At 47.9% G+C, this 20714-nt stretch overlaps 2 protein-coding genes across 4 annotated transcripts in view; both read right to left on the bottom strand.

Annotated features, from left to right (window-relative positions):
- EYA3 (EYA transcriptional coactivator and phosphatase 3) overlaps positions 1–20714 on the bottom strand; it is an 860742-nt gene that overhangs the window by 683655 nt on the left and 156373 nt on the right. The window lies entirely within an intron of this gene.
- LOC144825342 (TSC22 domain family protein 1-like) lies at positions 188–2700 on the bottom strand. The gene is given in 2 exon segments (XM_078684138.1): positions 188–575; positions 577–2700. Coding segments are annotated over 2 exon segments (2238 nt in total). The 5' UTR covers positions 2427–2700.

Raw genomic sequence — 20714 nt, 5'->3', positions numbered from 1 at the left:
GGTTCAGATCTACAAAATTAAACCCTGATGCATAGCAAGATGCACAATTCCACCCAATACTGTAAGCACAGAACAGCAGGTACAAAAGGAGAGTACTGGAGAGTGTTTTCGAAGTCACAGGACACTCCATCACCGAGTCAAACAAATTATGAAAGGGAAGGGGTACACCAGAGGCCATCACATGACCTTACCTGTCATCCTCGCCATCGACCAGAGGTAACGACTTCAATGGAAGAAGCTGACCAGGACCCGCTAGACTGCCACCACTCCCTTCCAAGGAAGATGAACCGCCTATTCCTGAAATGCCTTCGGCGATGATTGACTGCGGCAAACCGGCCACCGAGTGCTCCATGAGACGCCTTGCATCTGCGATCTGATTTGCCACTGACCGGATGAGCGATGGCGCAAAGAACTGAGCAGAACTTAGAGGTATCTGGTGTGGCATGTGCTGGGACACCGGTACACTGGCAGGATGGTGAGCAACACCCTGAGCCCCGTTGTGTGCAGTGGGGGGCTGGGACATGACAGGTGCGGGGCCCAGACCAGCAGAAGCTGTCAAGTTGATCTGGCTAACAGGCAGGGGGAATTGGGCTGACGGCCGGGATCTGCCGATTACTCATTCCTTGAAGCACGGGTTCCAATCCTTGACCCTGGGGTTTTGCGGAAACGGGGGCGTTCTGCGCTGCCATGACCAATTGCTGAGGAAGACCCTGAGGGCCCATCGGCACCCCCTGGGGCTTAAGCGGCTGCAGGAGAGGTGTAGCCAGAGTGGGGGCACTCTGCTGCATAACGGAGGGAATTCCTTGGTTAATAGCTGTTGGTGCTTGCTGCGCCGTGGAGGGCAGATTCAAGTGCTGACCCACTGCCACATTATGACTGGACTGCGACACAGTGGGCAGATTTAAGGATTGACCCAAGCTGTGACTGACAGGCGTTGCGGGGGGAAGATTTATTTGCTGGGCCACACTCTGACTGCTGGCCACTGACGTGGGCATCATCGTGGGTGCATGTGCAGCAGTCATAGCAGAGGCTGTGGATTGTGCAGCTGTGGATTGCATGTGTGCCGACAGATTGTGACCGGGGGCCGCTAGCCCTGGCTGTCCTGACACTACCGTGGTCTGCAGCTTATGGGGGTGCTGCAAGTAATCAGCCACGCTCCCTGTAACAGTAGTCTGAGCAGCCGACATGGCATGGCTCTGAGGGATGAGGGCGGAGGGAATCTGCTGCTGGGCTGCATAGTGGAGCTGCTGGGGTAGAGTCTGCACAGGCTGTGAATAGGGGGGCTGTTGGTGCAGTGAAGGCACGGCCCCCATACTATGACAAGCCGAAGGGTTCAATGGAGGTTGGTAGCTCTGCTTTTGCTGTCCATAGCCGCCTTCAGGCGGGTGCGATTGTGCTGGCAAGTTGGCACACTGAGCCCCGGGCTCCGAGTACCCCTGCTGCAGGCCGGTGCCTTCACCACTGTCAGCGCTCTCCGTATAGTGGCTCAGAGTGCTGCTGGCCGAGCTCTCGCTGGTGCTGTCCCTCTCCTCGGCCGCCTGCCTCACACTCTCCACCACCCTGTGAGGGGCCTCCACAGGCTGCTCCCGCTCGTAGTACTCGGTGCAAGTCCAGCGGCCCTTGCGGAAGGGCTCAGAGCTAGAGTCCAGCTTCACCACCCGGAACCGTGATGTGGCCGCCGCCGTGGCGGCAGCTGCGGGGGGAGGGGGCTGAGTCTGCGGCTGCTGCCCCACGGCCGAGCCCAGCGCGGCGGCCGCCACCGCCTGCGCCACCTGTGCGATGGAGCCCCCGGAGGCCGGATGGGGGGCTACGTGCACAGCTCCAGGGAGGTTGTTCATCATGTTAACGTTCACTCCAGCCATGCCCCCGGGCAGGCCAGCGGCAGGAGGCTGCAGGGGCTCGGGGTACAGGGGCCCGGCAATGCCATTGATGAGCAGCGGATGAGGCTGAGGAGGGGGCAGGCCGGGCAGGCGCGGTTGGTTGGGGGACAGCGCCCCGGGTGTGTCGGCCTCCTGCAGGTTGCTGAGGGTCTCCTCGGATGAGCTGCGCCCCGGCGCACCTAGGTCCGTAGCCCGGGAGAGGGAGGCGTCCAGGATCTCAGAGGAGGACAGCTCTTCGGTGTGTGACTCGTCCAGGTCGTCGTAGCTTTCCGTGTCCTCGGCGATGCTGTTGTTAGAGCTCAGGCTGGCCGAGGCCTGAGCCGGGGTCACACTGGTGATCTGGAAGCCACTCTTCTTTTTGGGCCCAGTGGTCTGAAGTGGGGGCTGCAGGCCCAGGCTCTGCGGGGGTTGCGGGCCCAGCAGCGGCTCGTCCAAGCTCAGCTGGCCACCCGAGGCGGCTCCCGCGGCGCTGCCCCTCCTGGGCACTGCGGGCGCCGGCTGCGCCATCTTCCTCACCTCAGGTGGGGCCTCGGGCTGCTGCTGCATTGTGTCCCGGAGAGGGCGGGTCGCCCCTGCACTAAGAGGCCGCAGTAGGCTGCGGGCGGCCGGGGCACAGGGAAAGAGCCGAGGTCCGGCTGGGGGAGATGTTCAGGCGCGACGGGGCGGCACAGCAGAGCAGGTCCATCACTGGTGGCCGGGCGGCGGCAGCTGCATGTTGCCGTGCCTCGGGTTCCGCTCCCGGGCTCTCTCCTGCTGCTGGTCAGGCACGGGGATGCTGGGTCACCGGCAGCCGGGCAGCTAGGAGGAGGGGCGAGCAAGATGGCGGGCGCGCATGCGGTGTCCTTCCTCTGCCGGGGCCTGGGCTCTCTTCTCGGGTGCCGCGGGCGGGGCTCTCCTGCACCGGGGCCTCGCTGGCAGCCGCACTCCTTTCTCCTGGCATAGAAAGACCGGCGCCGACTTCCGGCTTGCCTGCGGCCCGGCCGGACCAGATTCGGGGGCGTTCCCGGCTTTCGGCTGACGTCGCGTGACGTCGGCAAAAGCCAAAGAATCTCGGGAACGCCCCCGAATCTGGTCCGGCATTGAAGGACAGGCCCCTCGTCCAATGGCTAGGCTCCATTTATGGAGCCAGCCAATGAATGACGAGGGCCGACCCAAAGCCACACTACAGTTCTCATCAGGTTTTCGCCTGCGCGAAAAAGATGCGCAGAGCGCATCTTTTCGCCAGGCAAAACCTAAAAAGCAAGGCTTTGACAATTTAAACTGCAGAACTACATGTGTGGTACATGCAAACTATAACTACAACACCCCTTGCACCAAGGTATAAAAATGAGTAATGAATATCTCTAACTGAAATAATAGCTTTAAACACATTTTCAAAATACCAGCTATTTTCTCTGTAGGCATCAGTTTATGTATGTTGTCTTGAATGCCTGACTTTTATTTTTTTAAATACAGGTTGGACCGTACACTGGTAAGCTACTCATTGGAGACATAGCAATACAGCAGAAGGTTTTGAATCAAGTTACAGTGAAATTATTGCATCACTTAGTATCTTTGGGACATAAAGTATCTCTTTTTCAATTACAGTATGGTCAACCTATTTAGATCTCCTCCTGTCAAAGGGGGGTGAAAAGTGTATTCAACTACAGCTTAGTCACCACATCAACAAATACCATCTACTGGACGACTGTCAATCAGGTTTCCGACCCGGTCACAGCACCGAAACCACCATGCTCCACATCGTTGATGACGCTCTTCAAGCCCTTGACCAGGACAAAACCTGTCTCCTGATCCTCCTTGATCTTTCATCGGCCTTCGACACGGTCAACCATGCGATGCTACTCGAACGCCTCAAACTCAGGATGGGACTAGATGGCATAGTCCTCGACGGGTTCAAATCCTACCTCCAAAACCGATCTCAGAGTTTTTTAGTCAATGGCGAACTGTCCGCTCCTTCCGATGTCTCGGTAGGAGTCCCTCAGGGATCAACATTGTCCCCTACCCTCTTCAATCTCTATCTGGAACCCCTGGCCGAAGTCCTGCGCAATGCAAATATCTCCTTTCATATGTACGCTGATGACACTCAGATCTATATAAAAATCTCATCTCTGGCAGAGATCCTCACCCTGAATGAAACCCTGAAGCTGACTGTCAGATGGCTATCCTCCAATCAACTAAAACTTAATGCCAAGAAAACTGAGTTCCTTCTAATCTCCCCACCCAAGAACAACCCTGACATCCAGACATGGATTAAAGCCATCACAGCCTTAAACTGTTCCCTGACCATTGTGAAATCTGCCAAATCTCTGGGAATCACCTTGGATTATAACCTAAACATGCGAGACCACATCAACACAATGGCGAAATCGGCCAGATTCCACCTGAGCTACCTATGGAAATTGAAACCCTTTCTAGACGCTCCGGACCTCAAACTTGCTGTTCAATCATTAGTCATCTCTCGACTGGAATACGGTTGCTCCACCCTCTCTGGCTTACCTAAGATCTCGCTGGCTCCCTTAAAAGCCTGCCTCAACGCAGCCGCCAGACTACTTACAGGCTCAAAAAAATTCGATCACATCACTCCTCACTTGAAAGCGTTAAACTGGCTCCCCTTCGAGGCGAGGATCCACTTCAAGCTGGCATGCATCACGCACAAGGCCCTTCACTCTAAATCCCCTGCGTATCTTGCTCAGAAGCTTGTGCTATCTGGTGGAAACAGACACTCAAGATCGACCAAGGCCCTCCTACTCCGGCCTGCACGCTTTAGGAAAAGAACAACCTACAATAGGGCTTTCACTGGAGCTGCACCAAGAATATGGAACTCCCTCCCTCCTGACATTAGAAAAATCCCTTCCTTTGCTCGCTTCAAAAAGGAGGCCAAGTCCTTTCTCATGGGTAAATTCCTTGGCTAAACTCTTTCCGTCAGCCACCTGAGAGAATGTTGCCCTATCCTGCGCCCTTGCACACCACTGTATTTGACTTTTGTACTTTTTGTATTATATTCATTGTACTTTACTTATCCTTGTTGTATAGCTTCTCACATCCCCCAGGTACAGTACCCTCTGCTACCCTGTCCCACCTTCATCCCTTGACTCTCTGTAAGCCCTCCTTTGTACCTAGTTTTCATCGTTTATCGTGTGATATGTCCCTGTATTATTCTACTGTATCTGTAAAGCGCTCTGATACCCTCACGGGTCATGTTCGCGCTCTATAAAACCTTAAAATAAAATAAAATAGGTGAGACGCTACACCAACATAGAATATAATTGGTGCAGAACTTGCAGAAACCACTGACTCAATCTAATATCTACGCGTTTATTACCATATTTTTTCATAAATTGCAAACCCCCTGCTTGCCTTAACATTAAAGCATGTATGCATGCCGTTTTCTGTGGACTGATCAGTGTGAAGCTGTCTTTTTGCAATTTAGAAATGCTTTATGTAATGCTACTGCTTTAGGTAAAACATGATTATTACAAATCTGTGCATGCAAAAGATGGTTGCAGCTTGGCACGGTCCCATGTAAGAAGGAATAAGTCATGTGCATATTTCTCCTCCACATTGGACCCCACTGCGATAAAGCTATCTGAAATGTATGTTTCAGGTTACAATTTGACAGTTATCGTACACATTTAGTGGAAATCTAAAAAAAAAAAAAGGTTTTAAAAATTTCAGACCCAGCACCTGACCAGTGCGATATTAACAGGGTATGAGTTGATACTTTTTGCTCCAAAACATCACTCTGAAATGCTGTAACATTTTGAATCCCCCAACTGTACTACCCCTCTTGGAGTCCCAACATGATGAGAAACATGATTGCATATTTTATTACTGAGAAGGAGACTAAGGGATGGGTAGACCTCGCAGATACCCCTATATATGACCCACCAGGGGAACTGTCCGTGGATTGTTCATGTTACAAACTACTTGATGGCTCTAGTACAGCGGCTTATACAGTTACTCCCTTGAAATCTGTGGTTGAGTTATGTAAAATACAACAAATGTCAACACAATCTGTAAAGCTGACAGCTTTGACTAGAGCTTGTGAAAAAAGTAAAGATTTGACTGTAAATATCAATATATATGCCTTTGGAGTTGCGCACTCATTCGGACGACTCTAAAAACAAAAGGGGGCTTTTTCACTTTGCATGGTGATAAGATACAGTATAGCGAATGAATAGTAAAGTTTTTGGATACCTTGACGTTACCAAAAAGAGTTGCTATTGTTAAATGTTTTGTCCACAAGAAAAGTATAGCTGAGGTAACACAGGGAAATACTTTTGCCAAGGAAACAGCTAAACGATGAGCCTATTTAGTGTATAGTTTAATGTATATTTTAGGGACAGTTAGACGGACATCAGAAGTGACTGTTTAATTAAACTCTAGTTTTCATTAGGGAAGTACAGGAAGAAGCTACAGAGGAACAGAAGGAACAGTGTAAAAGATATGGGTGTCAAGATGCAACAGGATGTTGGATAGATCGGTCAGGAAAGCAAAGATGAATGCTTCCAAATTGTTATGTGAATATTATAGTTACTATGGCCCACAGTTCAGCCCATATCAGTGCTAAAGGAATAGTGGCCATGTCAGATTATGTATGGTTCAATAATCTGATTCCCAGGGTAGCAGAGGTCTATGTCAAGAAGTGCATGATGTGCCATACTTGTAGCACAGGAAAAGGTACCCAGTTTCAATAGGATATTTTGCACCCCCAGATCTGTCATTTGAAGGTCTTGCAACCAGTTGAGGTGGTTACGGGGAGGCCAGCAAATATATAGGGTGTACCAAGATCAAGGACAATCTGACATTGAAATTACCATTCTTGATGATTATTGTGTTGACTACAGATCTGCATTTGATCCATTCACAGGTGAAGGCCAGTCTCTCTCCCAGTCTTAAAGGTCCAGTTCACAAGCTGAGGCCTAGAGACGGTGTCTTTTCCCAACAGTTTCAGAGGCCAGTGCAAGTTCTCTTCATCACCCAACATGCTGTTAAGTGCACAGGGCACAGACACTGGATCCATGCCAATGATGTGAAGAAAGCAAGCGTCACTCCCTTTCCCATATGATCAGTGGATAACAACAGGAATGCCTGATCTGAATAGGATCAGATCTCTCAGCAAGTGCCTTTTGGAGGTGGTGATTTTTTTGAAACATGGTGAAGTGAAGTAATTGGAACAATAACTTGCTGCCATCATGCCTGACCCAGATGAACAGATTCATTTTGAGCATCCTGACATTGTTCAGCCCCGATACAAAATGCGGCCAAGGGCCATAAAAGAACTATAGACTTTGATTGAAGAAACTATCTCTTGAGAGGTAGCAACCCATGCCGGTGGTCAAGACCGCCAACGTCTGGACCAGTATATAAGCTTGCCAGTGAGGCTTTGAAGCAAAAGACACTGGGGACTTAACGCTCTCTGATTGTGTAGTGAGGAAATTTTGGGAGAACTGAAACTACATTGCTCCGTTTCTGGCTGATCGTTACACTACTCTTTGTTACCTTGGCAATCAAACAGCAAATACAACAGTAAGAGGTAGGAAGGTTAAGAAATATACAGGTTGAATATAAAAGATCAGTATAGGGAATAGTGATAGGAGTTCTTCTGAAATAGGGATTTGTATATAGGTTAGGTTGAAATATGTAGAGTTGTCGATCTGCCATTTAAGACCCTTTGGGAAGGTGTTTTTTTTACCTGTTAGGAGGAATAGAAGTACTTCCCTCAAATGCTCTTGCTAAAAGCTGATAGTTTTGGATTAGAAAAAGAAAAAGAGGGATATTTGTATGTTTTCTATTGTTAGTAATGGGATTTTTTGGGTCTATTTTTGAGGCTTAAAACATATTACCCTGTTCATAGCCTAGTGCCGCCTACTCATACCGCATCTGAACATTATCACTTCATCTTGTCCTCTCTTAAGGATTTTGTCAAAATACATAAAATACCCTTAATGTTAATTTAGCCACACAAAAGCTTCATCAAATAACTGCAGAAATACAACAGGAAAAAGAAGCATGAACTTCGGCAGAATGGTTTTGAGGTATTGTTTCCGTTTGGGGCAGGACATAAAGGGAATAGTGATTATGGGAGCCATCTTTCTCACTTGCTGTTGCTGCAGTCAGCATGCCCCTGTGACATGTACAGCTTATATAGCTACTTGCAATAGTATTAAACCTTCCCCAATCAATGTTCATGAACTAAACAGAGAAATGATGGTACAACTTGAAATTGATGAAATAATGAAAATTGATATATACATTAATACATGTACCTTCTTTATGGATTCAGCACAGCTGAAAAGGAAAGACCTTAAAATCTGAATCACTCCTTTTACTGATTGAGCTATGCCTCATCCATACTCACCTTTGACCTGTTTTCAGCCTGACTCTGTCCCTGTCGCCACCTGCATAAACATTAGGTCACAAAGCTAAAGTTGAGACATTGTAGGCTGCGTAAACATGCAAAGTCAGCACAAAAGAATAGCTGATGTCTGCATTGTAGGTTTTGTGTGTGTTTTAAACAATGGTGAAGCCTTAGATAAAGTTTGTTCAGATAAACCCATCTTGTTATGCAGCCTCCAGATGCGACAGTTCCACAAGACACCAAGGTTGTTGATTGTTACCGATGGTCTCATCAGTGTGTTCCTCCCAGAGCCTTATTTACCTCTGGGCGTTCCTGGTCTGTGGTTTTCACTACATAAACCCATGTAACCACAGTTCAGTCTGCTCTGTCCTCAGTATCATGATGGTACAGGTCGGATGGAGACCCATTCATGAATGAATAAACTACCCATGGTATTGATTTTGCTCCAGTGTCGTATCCTCCTTATTTTAATAATTGACCCATGGCGAAGAGGTGTGCCCTTCAACAGCAGGTTATAGATTAATCTGCTCCACATTAAGGTCATTTTTGCAGATCACAGTTGGATCAGCCTAATAATTCTGCATACCAAGTTTGCCCAGCCAACCTGAAATAAATTTCACCCATGGTATGTTCCTTAGTCCTGGGAGATTTAATAAATCCATTAGGGAATCTCTTTATGCTCAGAGTTATCAGGGCTCGACAAATCCACTCGCCCGCTCGCATTTGCGAGGGAGAATGGATCAGGACGAGCTATTTTTAGGTCCTACTCGCCCTTTCTGGCGAGTAGGAAGTCAAACTAACTTTTGTCCTTGAAAACAGATCAAAAGTGACAAGATAACATGATTTAAAGGCACTTTTATTGCTCATAAAGGGAATGAGCAATAAAGATGCCTTTAAATCTTGTTATCTTGTCACTTTTGCTCCGTTTTCAGAGACGGAGGTCAAGTGGGTTGCAGTCAGGTCGAGGGGATTTTCCATGGTACTAGACCTGCAGGACTAGTACCATTTTTCGGATTTGTCGAGCCCTGGTTATGGTGTGGTCCAGGGCTGGACCCAGTAGATTATAGTTTTTAAAGCAACCAGGTCAGCAACTCTTTTCATTCCCATGTAGAAAAACAGGTGAACTTGATGGCAGAGCAAGCAGTTTCCTAGTAAAGTTATTTTTCTGATTGTCAGCAAGTGAGGGTCAGCGTGGCACAAGATATCGGCCCCATATAGCGCCGCATCCTGAACTGCTGCTCGATAGACTTCCAGGGCGGTTGAAACTATACATGATGTTGTTTGATTGTAAAACCTTACAACAGCATTGGATCTGTGCTCAATTATTAACATGCTTTTCTTCATTTGGATTGTCCACCTAAGATTGTCCATTAATCGAACACCCAAATAGTCAAAATTATGTACTCTTTCGAGGACCTCACTACCTGCACTAACATTACGGCATTTCGGTTTGGTCTAATCAAATACCATACAATTCGTTTTATTTACATTCAGCTCTAGTCCTCTGGAATTACAAAAACTTAAAAATGTGTCAATTAAAATCTGGGGGTCCCATGGGTGCTTTAGAGATCAAGAGGGAGTCATTTGCAAATAAAAGAATGGGGGATCCTCTTACCGTTCAGGGCCGGTGAGTCATTCCTACATTGCCTTAGGAGTGCCATCACATCATTAATATATAAAAAGAATAGTGCAGGTGCCAAAACACAGCCCTGACGGACTCCTCTCTCAATGGGGATACGATCTGTTAATTCTCCATCGGGACCTCAGCAAACTTTGGCATAATTGTTTATATGTAATGTATTCATTAAATGTATCAAGTTTCCAGGGAACCCCCTTTTCCCTGAGGGTTTGCCATAATCTTTGCCGTGGGATAAGATCAAACACCACTCTAAGATCAATAAAAGCCACAAAGTTTTTGGTTCTGTAAGAGAATGTATTTCCAGTATAAAATAGAATAACTAAATATCTGGTCTATTGTGCTAACCTTTGCTCTAAAACCAGCCAGGAGGAGGGATAATATTTAATTCATATTCAGCCAATATAAGAACCTATCCAAAATATGTTTGGCAAAGATTTTTTGGGCGTTGTCAATAAGACTGATAGGCCTATAATTTGATGGGTCACTTGCATTACCCTTTTTATGAATTGCTTTAATTTCAGCCCGAGCCAGGAATCAGGTACTGTACCCCCTGCTATCGCATAAGACAGTACATTTAACAAGCACTGGCGTTGCCAATAGGTCTCGCATTAGGAAAGTGTGAGCTATTGGTATTGTAAATGACAATTATTTTTTTAATATGTGTTGGCATTGAAAATATATAAATTAATAGCATTGTTATTTACAAAGCCAATAGCTTACACTTTCCTAATGCGAGCCCTATCGGCTATGGGAATGCTTGTTGTTACAAACATTCAGTGCACAGAAGACGCGCGGCCGTCATTGTGTAGTATTATTTGCGGCGTGCCACGATGGGAAATATAATTTAGAATGTTGCCGTACAAGGACTGATTGTATTTTGACAGCCACACTCAACAAAATAAAGGATGCGGCCGCCATTGTTAAAGTTCTAGCGCGATGTGTCTCTTTGTAAACAAAATAATTTTGCCTTTCATGTTGTTCATGTCCTTGTCTTATGGACGAGCCAAGCATAGGAAAAGAAAGCCGCGGTCTCCATTGTTGTACCCGAAGCATGCCACACTGGTGAAAAACAAATTCAGGACAGAAAACTATATAATACAGCCGGAGTAGCGGAAGCATACATACAGAGCTAGCTCTTCTGCTGCGCCTTGTTGGACTCTGTGTTCGTGTTGCTCCACGATTAAGGCGCTTTACAGCTAACTAACTCATCTGAGTTACAATGCAATACCAAGTAACTAATTGGGGAAAGCATTGGCTATTAACAGAAGAAATAGTTACCGTTACCGAACTCATGTATAACGCGCTGCAAAATATGAAACTGTTTTCAGCTGTTTGAATGATGGACGAAAATGTAAGAATGTAGGTCAATAAAAGGGGAAGATGTCGGCTTTATCGGAGCTAAAAGAAGTGGCAAGTAGTACAAACAAGCGTTCTGTGTAAATCGTCGCCAACACGTACCTGATAATGCAGAGCGGCCGGGAAACTGAAAGTACGGCCGGCCACCGGCCAGCCATGAATAATTAGGGGAGGAGAAGCCGCACAGCACACGCTGGGAGAAGCCCTTTGATGTGCTGTGCGGCCGTGAAAAAATGCAATTAGGAGGGAGGGAGGGAGGTTGATGCGCATGCTTGTTTGGTCACGTGATTCACGTGAACTCAAAGAAAACCGCAGCAAAAAGCCCTTGGTTTGACGAGCTTTTTGAGCACTTTAATTCTCGCTCCGCTCAATGCGCTTGCGCGCATTGATAGGTCGTGAGACCTAAAAATGCAGACCAAATCAGGGGTTCAGACTTATATATGGTTCCCGGAATTTTATCCAGGCCAGGAGCTTTAGTAGGTTTTAAAGAATCAATCACTCGACTTGTATCATCCAAGCTAAAGACGATCGGAGCGGAAGGATCCAAAGATGTAAAAACATCAGGATTGTTAGTACTACTGCTTAAATCATGCACATCCCTGGGCGCATATAGGGTAGAGAAGTGTAATCCAAATTTAGAATGATGTTTTTTAAGCCTATCTCCCTTTGTCTGGGCCACAAGATGCCAAAATAATTTGATGTCATAAATCTTACTGGCGTCCAAGATTTTCTGCCATAGATTGCTATCCCAACTCCTCTTTGCCTTAGTCAGGGCTCCCTTATAGGTGGATCTAGCTTCACCAATCCTAGCCCAGCCACCCCGAATTACAGGTCATTTCACCCTAGGGGCCTCCTCGTTCCCAGCACTTCAAACAAGCCAGCATGTATGTTAGAAATGGGGATTGCATCCGCACTAAATTCCACATATTCCTCCAAATGCTTTACAACAAGACTATAGATTTGCCTATATAGTTTTGGTTGGACATTTCATTTGGCCATGAAATATATTGGTGATTATTTTTTACAAGGGGAGTAGGTACAGTAGTTATGCAAAGGTTATTTCCTTGTCTCAACAAGTCATCTCCAAGAGTCACTTCTAGAGAGTTGTGATAACTATCAAGACACATTGCAACTGACACATCGACCAAAAGTGGCCATAATCTCGAATCAACAAGTACATAATGGATTACACTAGTGCAATTCCCTCTTTTAAAGGTTACTGTTATATTAAGATCAGAAACAGTGCGGCCACTGCATGCTCTAAGCCACATGCTAATTGTTACGTGCTAGAACTTCACAGCATTAGAAATACACAAGTCAGGATTCCACACTGTGCCAAGCAGGGTTCAAAAGTGTGGCTCTCTGGTTTAACAGACAACTGTAGTTATCGCATTAATGAACTGAAGTTTGATAACATAATTGATAGTGTTACCACGTTTATGATATGCACTTTATTTCACAGGCAGCCGGCTAAATGTGAAAATCAAAATAAAGAAAATGTTGTTCTTTTCTTTTTAGCCACTTAGCCATGTCTTTGATGCCACCACCACGGCATCAAGATTAACAGTTACCATAGTTTTCTATGCCGTTTACCTGCTGGATGTACATTTAGACAGCCTGGAAACATGATAAATAAAGTAAGTTGCACTTTTAGGCCATCTTCAATTACAAGTATTTACAAAGGCATTTGTGTCCCCCTAGAACATAGCCACGGCATCCCAGGGGGGCGTGCCCCCCAGTTTGAAGTCCTCTGCCTTAAGGTGATCACAAAGGTGATGGGGGTGACTGCAGCATACCGTTGGGAGTACCAGTTTTCCCCTACCTCAGTGACTGACAGCTAAATGCAGGCTCTTTGCTGTCATCCACCTCCAGACAACAGCAAACCTCCTAACACTGCTTGGGTGCACGTTCAATTTGCCGAAGTCACACCGACTCCTTCACAGAGGCTCTTTTCGCTGCAGTAAACAGTGATAGAGTACACTCAGGCCTTTCCTCCAGAGTAACTAGGCAATAACATGTGGGTTATGATCCCAATGTTGCAGCCTCAGCGAGGATGGCTCAGAAGCTTCTGGGCCTACGGCTTGTCAGCTAAGACAGGTGGCACATGCAGGCTCGGAGGTGGGATCTCAAGTCTAAGTGGGCTCAGCACCAAAGAAACCTTTCAGACTCAATCCAAGTTTCAGAGGAGACTGCAAAGGATCTGCAGTGATTGCTGCTCCAACACAACTGAACCAGCAGCAAACGCCTCCCCTGTCCTAACTCGAGCTGGGTGGTGACATAAGAGTCGCTAGTGGGTCTGGGAAGTCATCTATGAGAGGAGGAGGTCAGAAGGCTCTTTTCTCCAGCAGAGGTCCCCCTCCATATCAATATACTGGTATTACAGGCCATTTGCTTGAGATTGAAGGCCTTCCAGTTGTCCATGAAGGGAAGGCTGGTTCAGGTCTTAAGGACAACACCACCGCCATGTGGTAATGATTCAAGCATGAAGGGTGTAGGGTCCCGGTTCCTGTGCCAGAAGGCTATGTGCCTTTTGTCCTGGCTGAATAATCATGGTATTTCCCGGCTTGTGATTCACTTGGAGGGATCATTAAAGGCCAGAGTGGGGGGAACTCAGCTGGCAACGTCTAGCAGACCACGAATGGCAGTTATACCCAAAGGCGGCACCGGGTATATTTCAGCAATTGGAAGAAGCTTGCCTTGAGCTGTTTTCCACCTGTGAAAACACACATCAGCACATTTGTGTGCTGGAGTTCCTAACACTGCATTCTCTTAGAGACACCGCATACCTAGAGTAGAGCACGGGACTCAAATAAGCCTTTGTGTTAGAAATGGGGGTCTCTAGTTGGCAAGGGCTTGCACCTTTGTCCAAGTAGGGACCCTTCTTCCTAGTCAGGATAAGGGAGTTACAATGTGTAAAGCATTTGCACATAACCGGCAGTAATACAGTGTAATCACTATAAAAGGACACCACACCAATTTAGAAAAATAGTGAATATTTTATATACAAGACCAAAAACGATAAGAATCCACAATAAAGCACTTAAACATCTACAGTTATCAAAATACGCTTTAAAAACAGTTTCTTGAGGTCACTAGCTCCGTCCTGGGATATCGCAGCATCGTGAGCAAACAAATCCAACCAGTTTAGGCCGGTTGCAAGGTCGCGGACCAGCTACAGTGTCCGGAAGACCCGCAAACAGTACCTGTTAGAGATGCAGGGCGCCGAGGTCCTTGAAGTCACTTGCGTGCAGGTCGAGCTCCTTTCTATTGAGATCAGGAGCGTCGGCAGACATTGGGTGCTGCGTGCGGTGCCCTCAGGTCACGGTGCAAGCAGCAGCTCAGTGGCTGTGTCAGATGGCGTTGTGGGTGAGACCAGGGTCGCGGTAAGAGGTGAAGGCGGTGCTCGTCACATTGCTGGCAGGTCACAGTGGAAGAAGAGGCGTTGTCGTTGCTGATGCCCTGTCGTCGGCTGACGAACGGGAGTCGATGGTGCCGGTAGGCCAAAGCTGCGGTGCGGTATGAGGGCTGTGTGTCGTGTAACTTTATGAGCTGTGCCCTCGAACCACGGTGCAAGCAGCACCGTCGATTTCGGCATGGAGCGGCGGCACCAAGGTGTTGTCGTGAAGCGAGGCGGTGCGGAGTGCCGTGCCCACAGGTCACGGTGCGAGCAACCGCTCAGTCGCAGCGTCAACAGGTGTCGATGGTGAGACCAGGGTCGCGTTGCGGCGGTGCTCTCTGTGGTACTTAGGCTTTGGGGTGAAGCGACGCGGCGCAGAGTGCGATGCCCACTGGTCGCGGTGCGAGCAGCGGCTCGGTGGCGGCATCAGCAGGCGTCGGTGAGACCAGGGTCAAGGGGTGGCGGTACCCTCTGCGGTGCCTTCAGGTCACAGAGCCAGCAGCGGCGGCGTAGACGTCTAGTTACTTTTCTTCTGTTGCAGTACAAAACACACAGTCCCCAATGCAGAGGGCAGAAGATCTTGACGTCTTTGCTGTTCCCGAGACTTCTTAAACAGGAGGCAAGCTCTACCTCAAGCCCTTGGAGAAGCTCACAAAAGTAGATTGCAGAAAGTTCAGTCCAGTTCTTTCACTGCCCAAGACAGAAGCAGTCACTGTAGGCTAACACAGCAAAGCACACAGCAAAGCGGTAGTCCCTTCTCACAGCTTCTCCAGCTCTTCTTGGCAGTCTTCTTGATCCAAAAGAGTTCTAAAGTTCAGGGGTCTGGGCCGCAGTATTTGGATCCAAACATCCTTTGATCCTCTGGACAGAGGGTGTTTGTGCCCAGCCAGAACTAGTTCTGCCTTCTCTGGTGTGATTTCCCGGCAGGGGGTGGAGGCAGCATTGTCAGAGGCAGACCAGGCCCTTTGAGGTGCAAGGAAATCTCCATCTTCCCCCATCGCATTCAGCCCTTTCCTGACCTACCTAGACTATTGGGAGCTACCCTTGCTTCCTAGCCATCTGTCGTTCAAAACCCAGACAGGCAATCCACATTCCAGCAGAGGCACACAGGATGACTGGGCAAGAAAATACCTACTTCCTAAAAGTGGTATTTTCAAACACAGAATGTAAAAATCACCTTTACTAAAAGCTGCATTGTTAGATTCGGAGTTCAGGCATACTAAATTTTATGTTCCCACCTACTTCTCAGGGCCGGTTATGTTTATAAATGTTATAAACAAACTTCCCATTCTGTCCTATGGGGAACAGGTAGCCTCGAAATAGTGAATTACAGCCCATTTCGTTTTTCACTATCAAGACATGCCATATACACGAGGGCATGTCCTACCTTTCACATACACTGCACCCTGCCCACAGGGGTACTTTGGGCCTACCTTAGGGGGGCCTGACATGTAAGAAAAGGGAAGGTTAGGGACTGGCCAATGGGTGCATGGGCCAAGTCGAAATGGCAGTTACAAACTGCGCGCAGACTCTGCAATGGCAGGTCTGAGTTTACTTTTTAGGGCTACTCACGTGGGTTGCACAATCAGTGCTGCAGGCCCACGAGTAGCATTTGATTTACAGGCCCTGGCACACTCAGTGCACTTTACTGGGGACTAACAAGTAAATCAAACATCCAATAATGGAAACACCAATCCATAACATAATTTACACAGAGAGCATATGTACTTTAGAACTGATTAGCAGTGGTAAAGTGCCCAGAGTCCTAAAACCAACACAAACAGGTCAGGAAAAAAATAGGAGGAAGCAGCAAAACAATTGGGGATAACCCTGCAAAAAGGGCCATTTCAAGCACTTTGCGTGCCCAGAGTTCTTAAGATCAGGAATGTGGTGACTGAACCGTGGAAACTGACTGTATTTATCTGCCTTCCGAAGTAATAGATACTTGGTGGCTAGGGTCCTTTTTGTGGCTCCCGTAACAAAGATCAGTAACAAGCTAAGCTATCAGATGCGTTACTGTTTGTTCTGTCAGACGGCCGGACTAACACGAGGGGGCAAGTAGTTCCCCCCTCTAGGTGTTTCCAGAGGGTACCTTGTTCTTTATTTGTGACACAGACACACACACAGACACAGACACACACACACACACACACAGACACACACACAGTCACACAGACAGCCACACAGACAGCCACACAGACAGCCAGACAGCCACCCACACAGACAGACAGACACCCACACACACAGACAGACAGCCACCCACACAGACAGACAGACAGACAGCCACCCACACAGACAGACAGACAGACAGCCAGACAGCCACCCACACAGACAGACAGCCAGACAGCCACCCACACAGACAGACAGCCAGACAGCCACCCACACACACAGACAGACAGACAGACAGCCACCCACACACACAGACAGACACACACAGACACAGTTAGACACACACAGACAGACAGCCAGTTAGCCACACACAGCCAGTTAGCCACACACAGCCAGTTAGCCACACACAGACAGACCGCCACACACAGACAGACCGCCACACACAGACAGACCGCCACACACAGACAGACCGCCACACACAGACAGACCGCCACACACAGACCGCCACACACAGACAGACCGCCACACACAGACAGACCGCCACACACAGACAGACCGCCACACACACACAGACCGCCACACACACACACAGACAGACAGCCACCCACACACACAGACAGACCGCCACACACACACACAGACAGACAGCCACCCACACACACAGACAGACACACACAGACACAGTTAGACACAGACAGACAGACAGACCGCCACACACAGACAGACCGCCACACACAGACAGACCGCCACACACAGACAGACCGCCACACACAGACAGACCGCCACACACAGACAGACCGCCACACACAGACAGACCGCCACACACAGACAGACCGCCACACACAGACAGACCGCCACACACACACACAGACAGACAGCCACCCACACACACAGACAGACCGCCACACACACACACAGACAGCCACCCACACACACACACAGACAGCCACCCACACACGCAGACAGACAGCCAGTTAGCCAGACACAGACAGTTAGCCAGACACAGACAGACCGCCACACACAGACAGACAGACCGCCACACACAGACAGACAGACCGCCACACACAGACAGACAGACCGCCACACACAGACAGACAGACCGCCACACACAGACAGACAGACCGCCACACACAGACAGACAGACCGCCACACACAGACAGACAGACCGCCACACACAGACAGACAGACCGCCACACACAGACAGACAGACCGCCACACACACACACAGACAGACAGACAGCCACCCACACACACAGACAGACAGCCACCCACACAGACAGACAGCCACCCACACAGACAGACAGCCACCCACACACACAGACAGACAGCCACCCACACACAGACAGACAGCCACCCACACACACAGACAGACAGCCACCCACACACACAGACAGACAGCCACCCACACACACAGACAGACAGCCACCCACACACACAGACAGACAGCCACCCACACACCCAGACAGACTGCCACACACAAACAGACTGCCACACACAGACAGACTGCCACACACAGACAGACTGCCACACACAGACAGACTGCCACACACAGACAGACTGCCACACACAGACAGACCGCCACACACAGACAGACAGACCGCCACACACAGACAGACAGACCCCCACACACAGACAGACAGACCGCCACACACAGACAGACAGACCGCCACACACAGACAGACAGACCGCCACACACAGACAGACAGACCGCCACACACAGACAGACAGACCGCCACACACAGACAGACAGACCGCCACACACACACACAGACAGACCGCCACACACAGACAGACCGCCACACACAGACAGACCACCACACACAGACAGACACCCACCCACACACACAGACAGCCACCCACACACACACACAGACAGCCACCCACACACACAGACACAGTTAGACACACACAGACAGACAGCCAGTTAGCCACACACAGCCAGACAGCCACACACAGACAGCCACACACAGACAGCCACACACAGACAGCCACACACAGACAGCCACACACAGACAGCCACACACAGACAGCCACACACACACCTTCCCTGTCCGAGTAGACTAGGATCCCTTTGTCCTGATGAAATGCAGAGATTCCTTGGACTTTAAACTGGCATGAAACATGTTGACCACTTTCACTGCACACATACTAATTTGAGCTTGAGAGGTTATAAATTTCCCTTCTCCAGCTACGACTTTACATTCCTTGTTTTTATTATAGCATAGAAACCCAGTGAATAAAGGATATCCTGTGGGTTGCCTATAGCTATTTTAATTCTCAACCGTACTTTTCCGTCTCTACTCGAGAAATCATAAATATTTTACTAGACCTACAGGCCAGTGACAAATAATCTACTTGACCTAATTAAAATGCTCTTGACCCATGAACTGGATTCATACTATGTGATCCTCTGTAAATATTGTAATTCACTGAGCCGCCATGTTCTTCTTTATCACATATGAGAGCGTCTTCAAATAAGCGAGTTCAACATGTCTGCTGTCTTTTACAGACTAAACTTTAGCTCCATAGAGAATACAAATCTAGCCCCAAATAGGATACACACAACCGCTGACTTGCCTCTTAATTCATTAACCGCATTGTCATCTGGGCAGGGGCAGGAATTTCTCAAATCAGGTTTAAAAACTGTTAATTTTAATAAACACATACCCAAAGCATGGAGTGGTAGTACATTTATTTGAAATCAACAGATTTTCCATAGAAATGGCCACAACAATTCCAACTGACGTGATTTTACTGATAAAATTACAGTGTCTAATGTTTAGAAATCGAGTTTCTGCAACTATTAGTCATTTGCATATCACCAAGTATTTTTATTTGTTTTGCTCCTATTTATATCTTTGTTTGCACCACTCTTTTGACTTACAAAAACAACAAACAATTGTAATTCCGGATATATTTTGAAAAACATGATATATCTTACAGCCTTTTGTTTCACAATGTTTGTCAGAAAGCTCATGTAACAAAACCTCTAGCTGTAATGAGAGAAAGAAAAGTAAATGCTACATACCAGGGTAAGACAAGAAACAATAACTAATAATACAAACTGAAATCGGACCTCTGTCCTTAAACAAACAAATGTGTCAAGATAAAAAAAAATGTAAAGGCGTCTTTATTGCTCATTCACATCCTGAATGAACAGAACACTGGTTCATTCCAGCTGAAGTTCACTTGCCAGAACAGAGTAAGAAGAGAAATAGCTTGAATTGAAAAAATCTGACTCGCCATAGCAAGTGGGCGAGTAGATTTTTCGTGGCCTGTTCAAGCAGTGTCTGTCCAGCCCCCCTACAGCACCTTCTTTCTGAATAAACTGGTGCTGAGTATTAGAGAGCCTTTCTAATCAAAGGTATGACTGTCTTTTACATTGGAGACTTGATCAGTCAAAAGAAGGAGAGAGACTACGTTATGTTTGTATGCCATGAATATTTGGATACTACACATCTCACCTGGGAGGGTGTCCAGGTACTAGAAATAAGCGGTTGTGCTGATCCAGACACAGGTCTAATGGAAAAGGTTTTCAGTTTCATGAGAAAGTAGAGGACTGAACGGGCAGCCTGATGTCTGGGTGAAGGTTGTTCCACGCTTTAGGAGCCAGGTAAGAGAGTGTGCCCGTCGGCTTTGGCCTTTGGGGGACTAAGGTGAGCAGGCCGCTGGACGATCAGTTGTTTCGGGTCAGAGTATGGAAACTGAGGGGCTGTTGAGGCATGTGGGTGCAGTTGTTAAGGTATGTGGGGGACTAACTAGTAAGGGCTCTATACATCTGTGGGAGTAGTTTGACGAGTATGCGTCTGTGTACAAGAAGAGAGTGGAGGACATTGAAATGTGTGTTCAAGCTAGGAGTTTGAGCACAAGTCTGGCTGCTGCACGTTGGATGACCTGGAGCTTCATGGTGAGCAGAGTGTTGATGCTGAGAGCAAGCGCTGCCATAGTCCAGCTTGCAGATAATAGGAACAG

Source organism: Lissotriton helveticus, chromosome 3_1, assembly GCF_964261635.1.
Source record: "Lissotriton helveticus chromosome 3_1, aLisHel1.1, whole genome shotgun sequence".
Lineage (NCBI taxonomy): Eukaryota > Metazoa > Chordata > Amphibia > Caudata > Salamandridae > Lissotriton > Lissotriton helveticus.
This window is presented reverse-complemented; position numbering and strand designations above follow the sequence as displayed.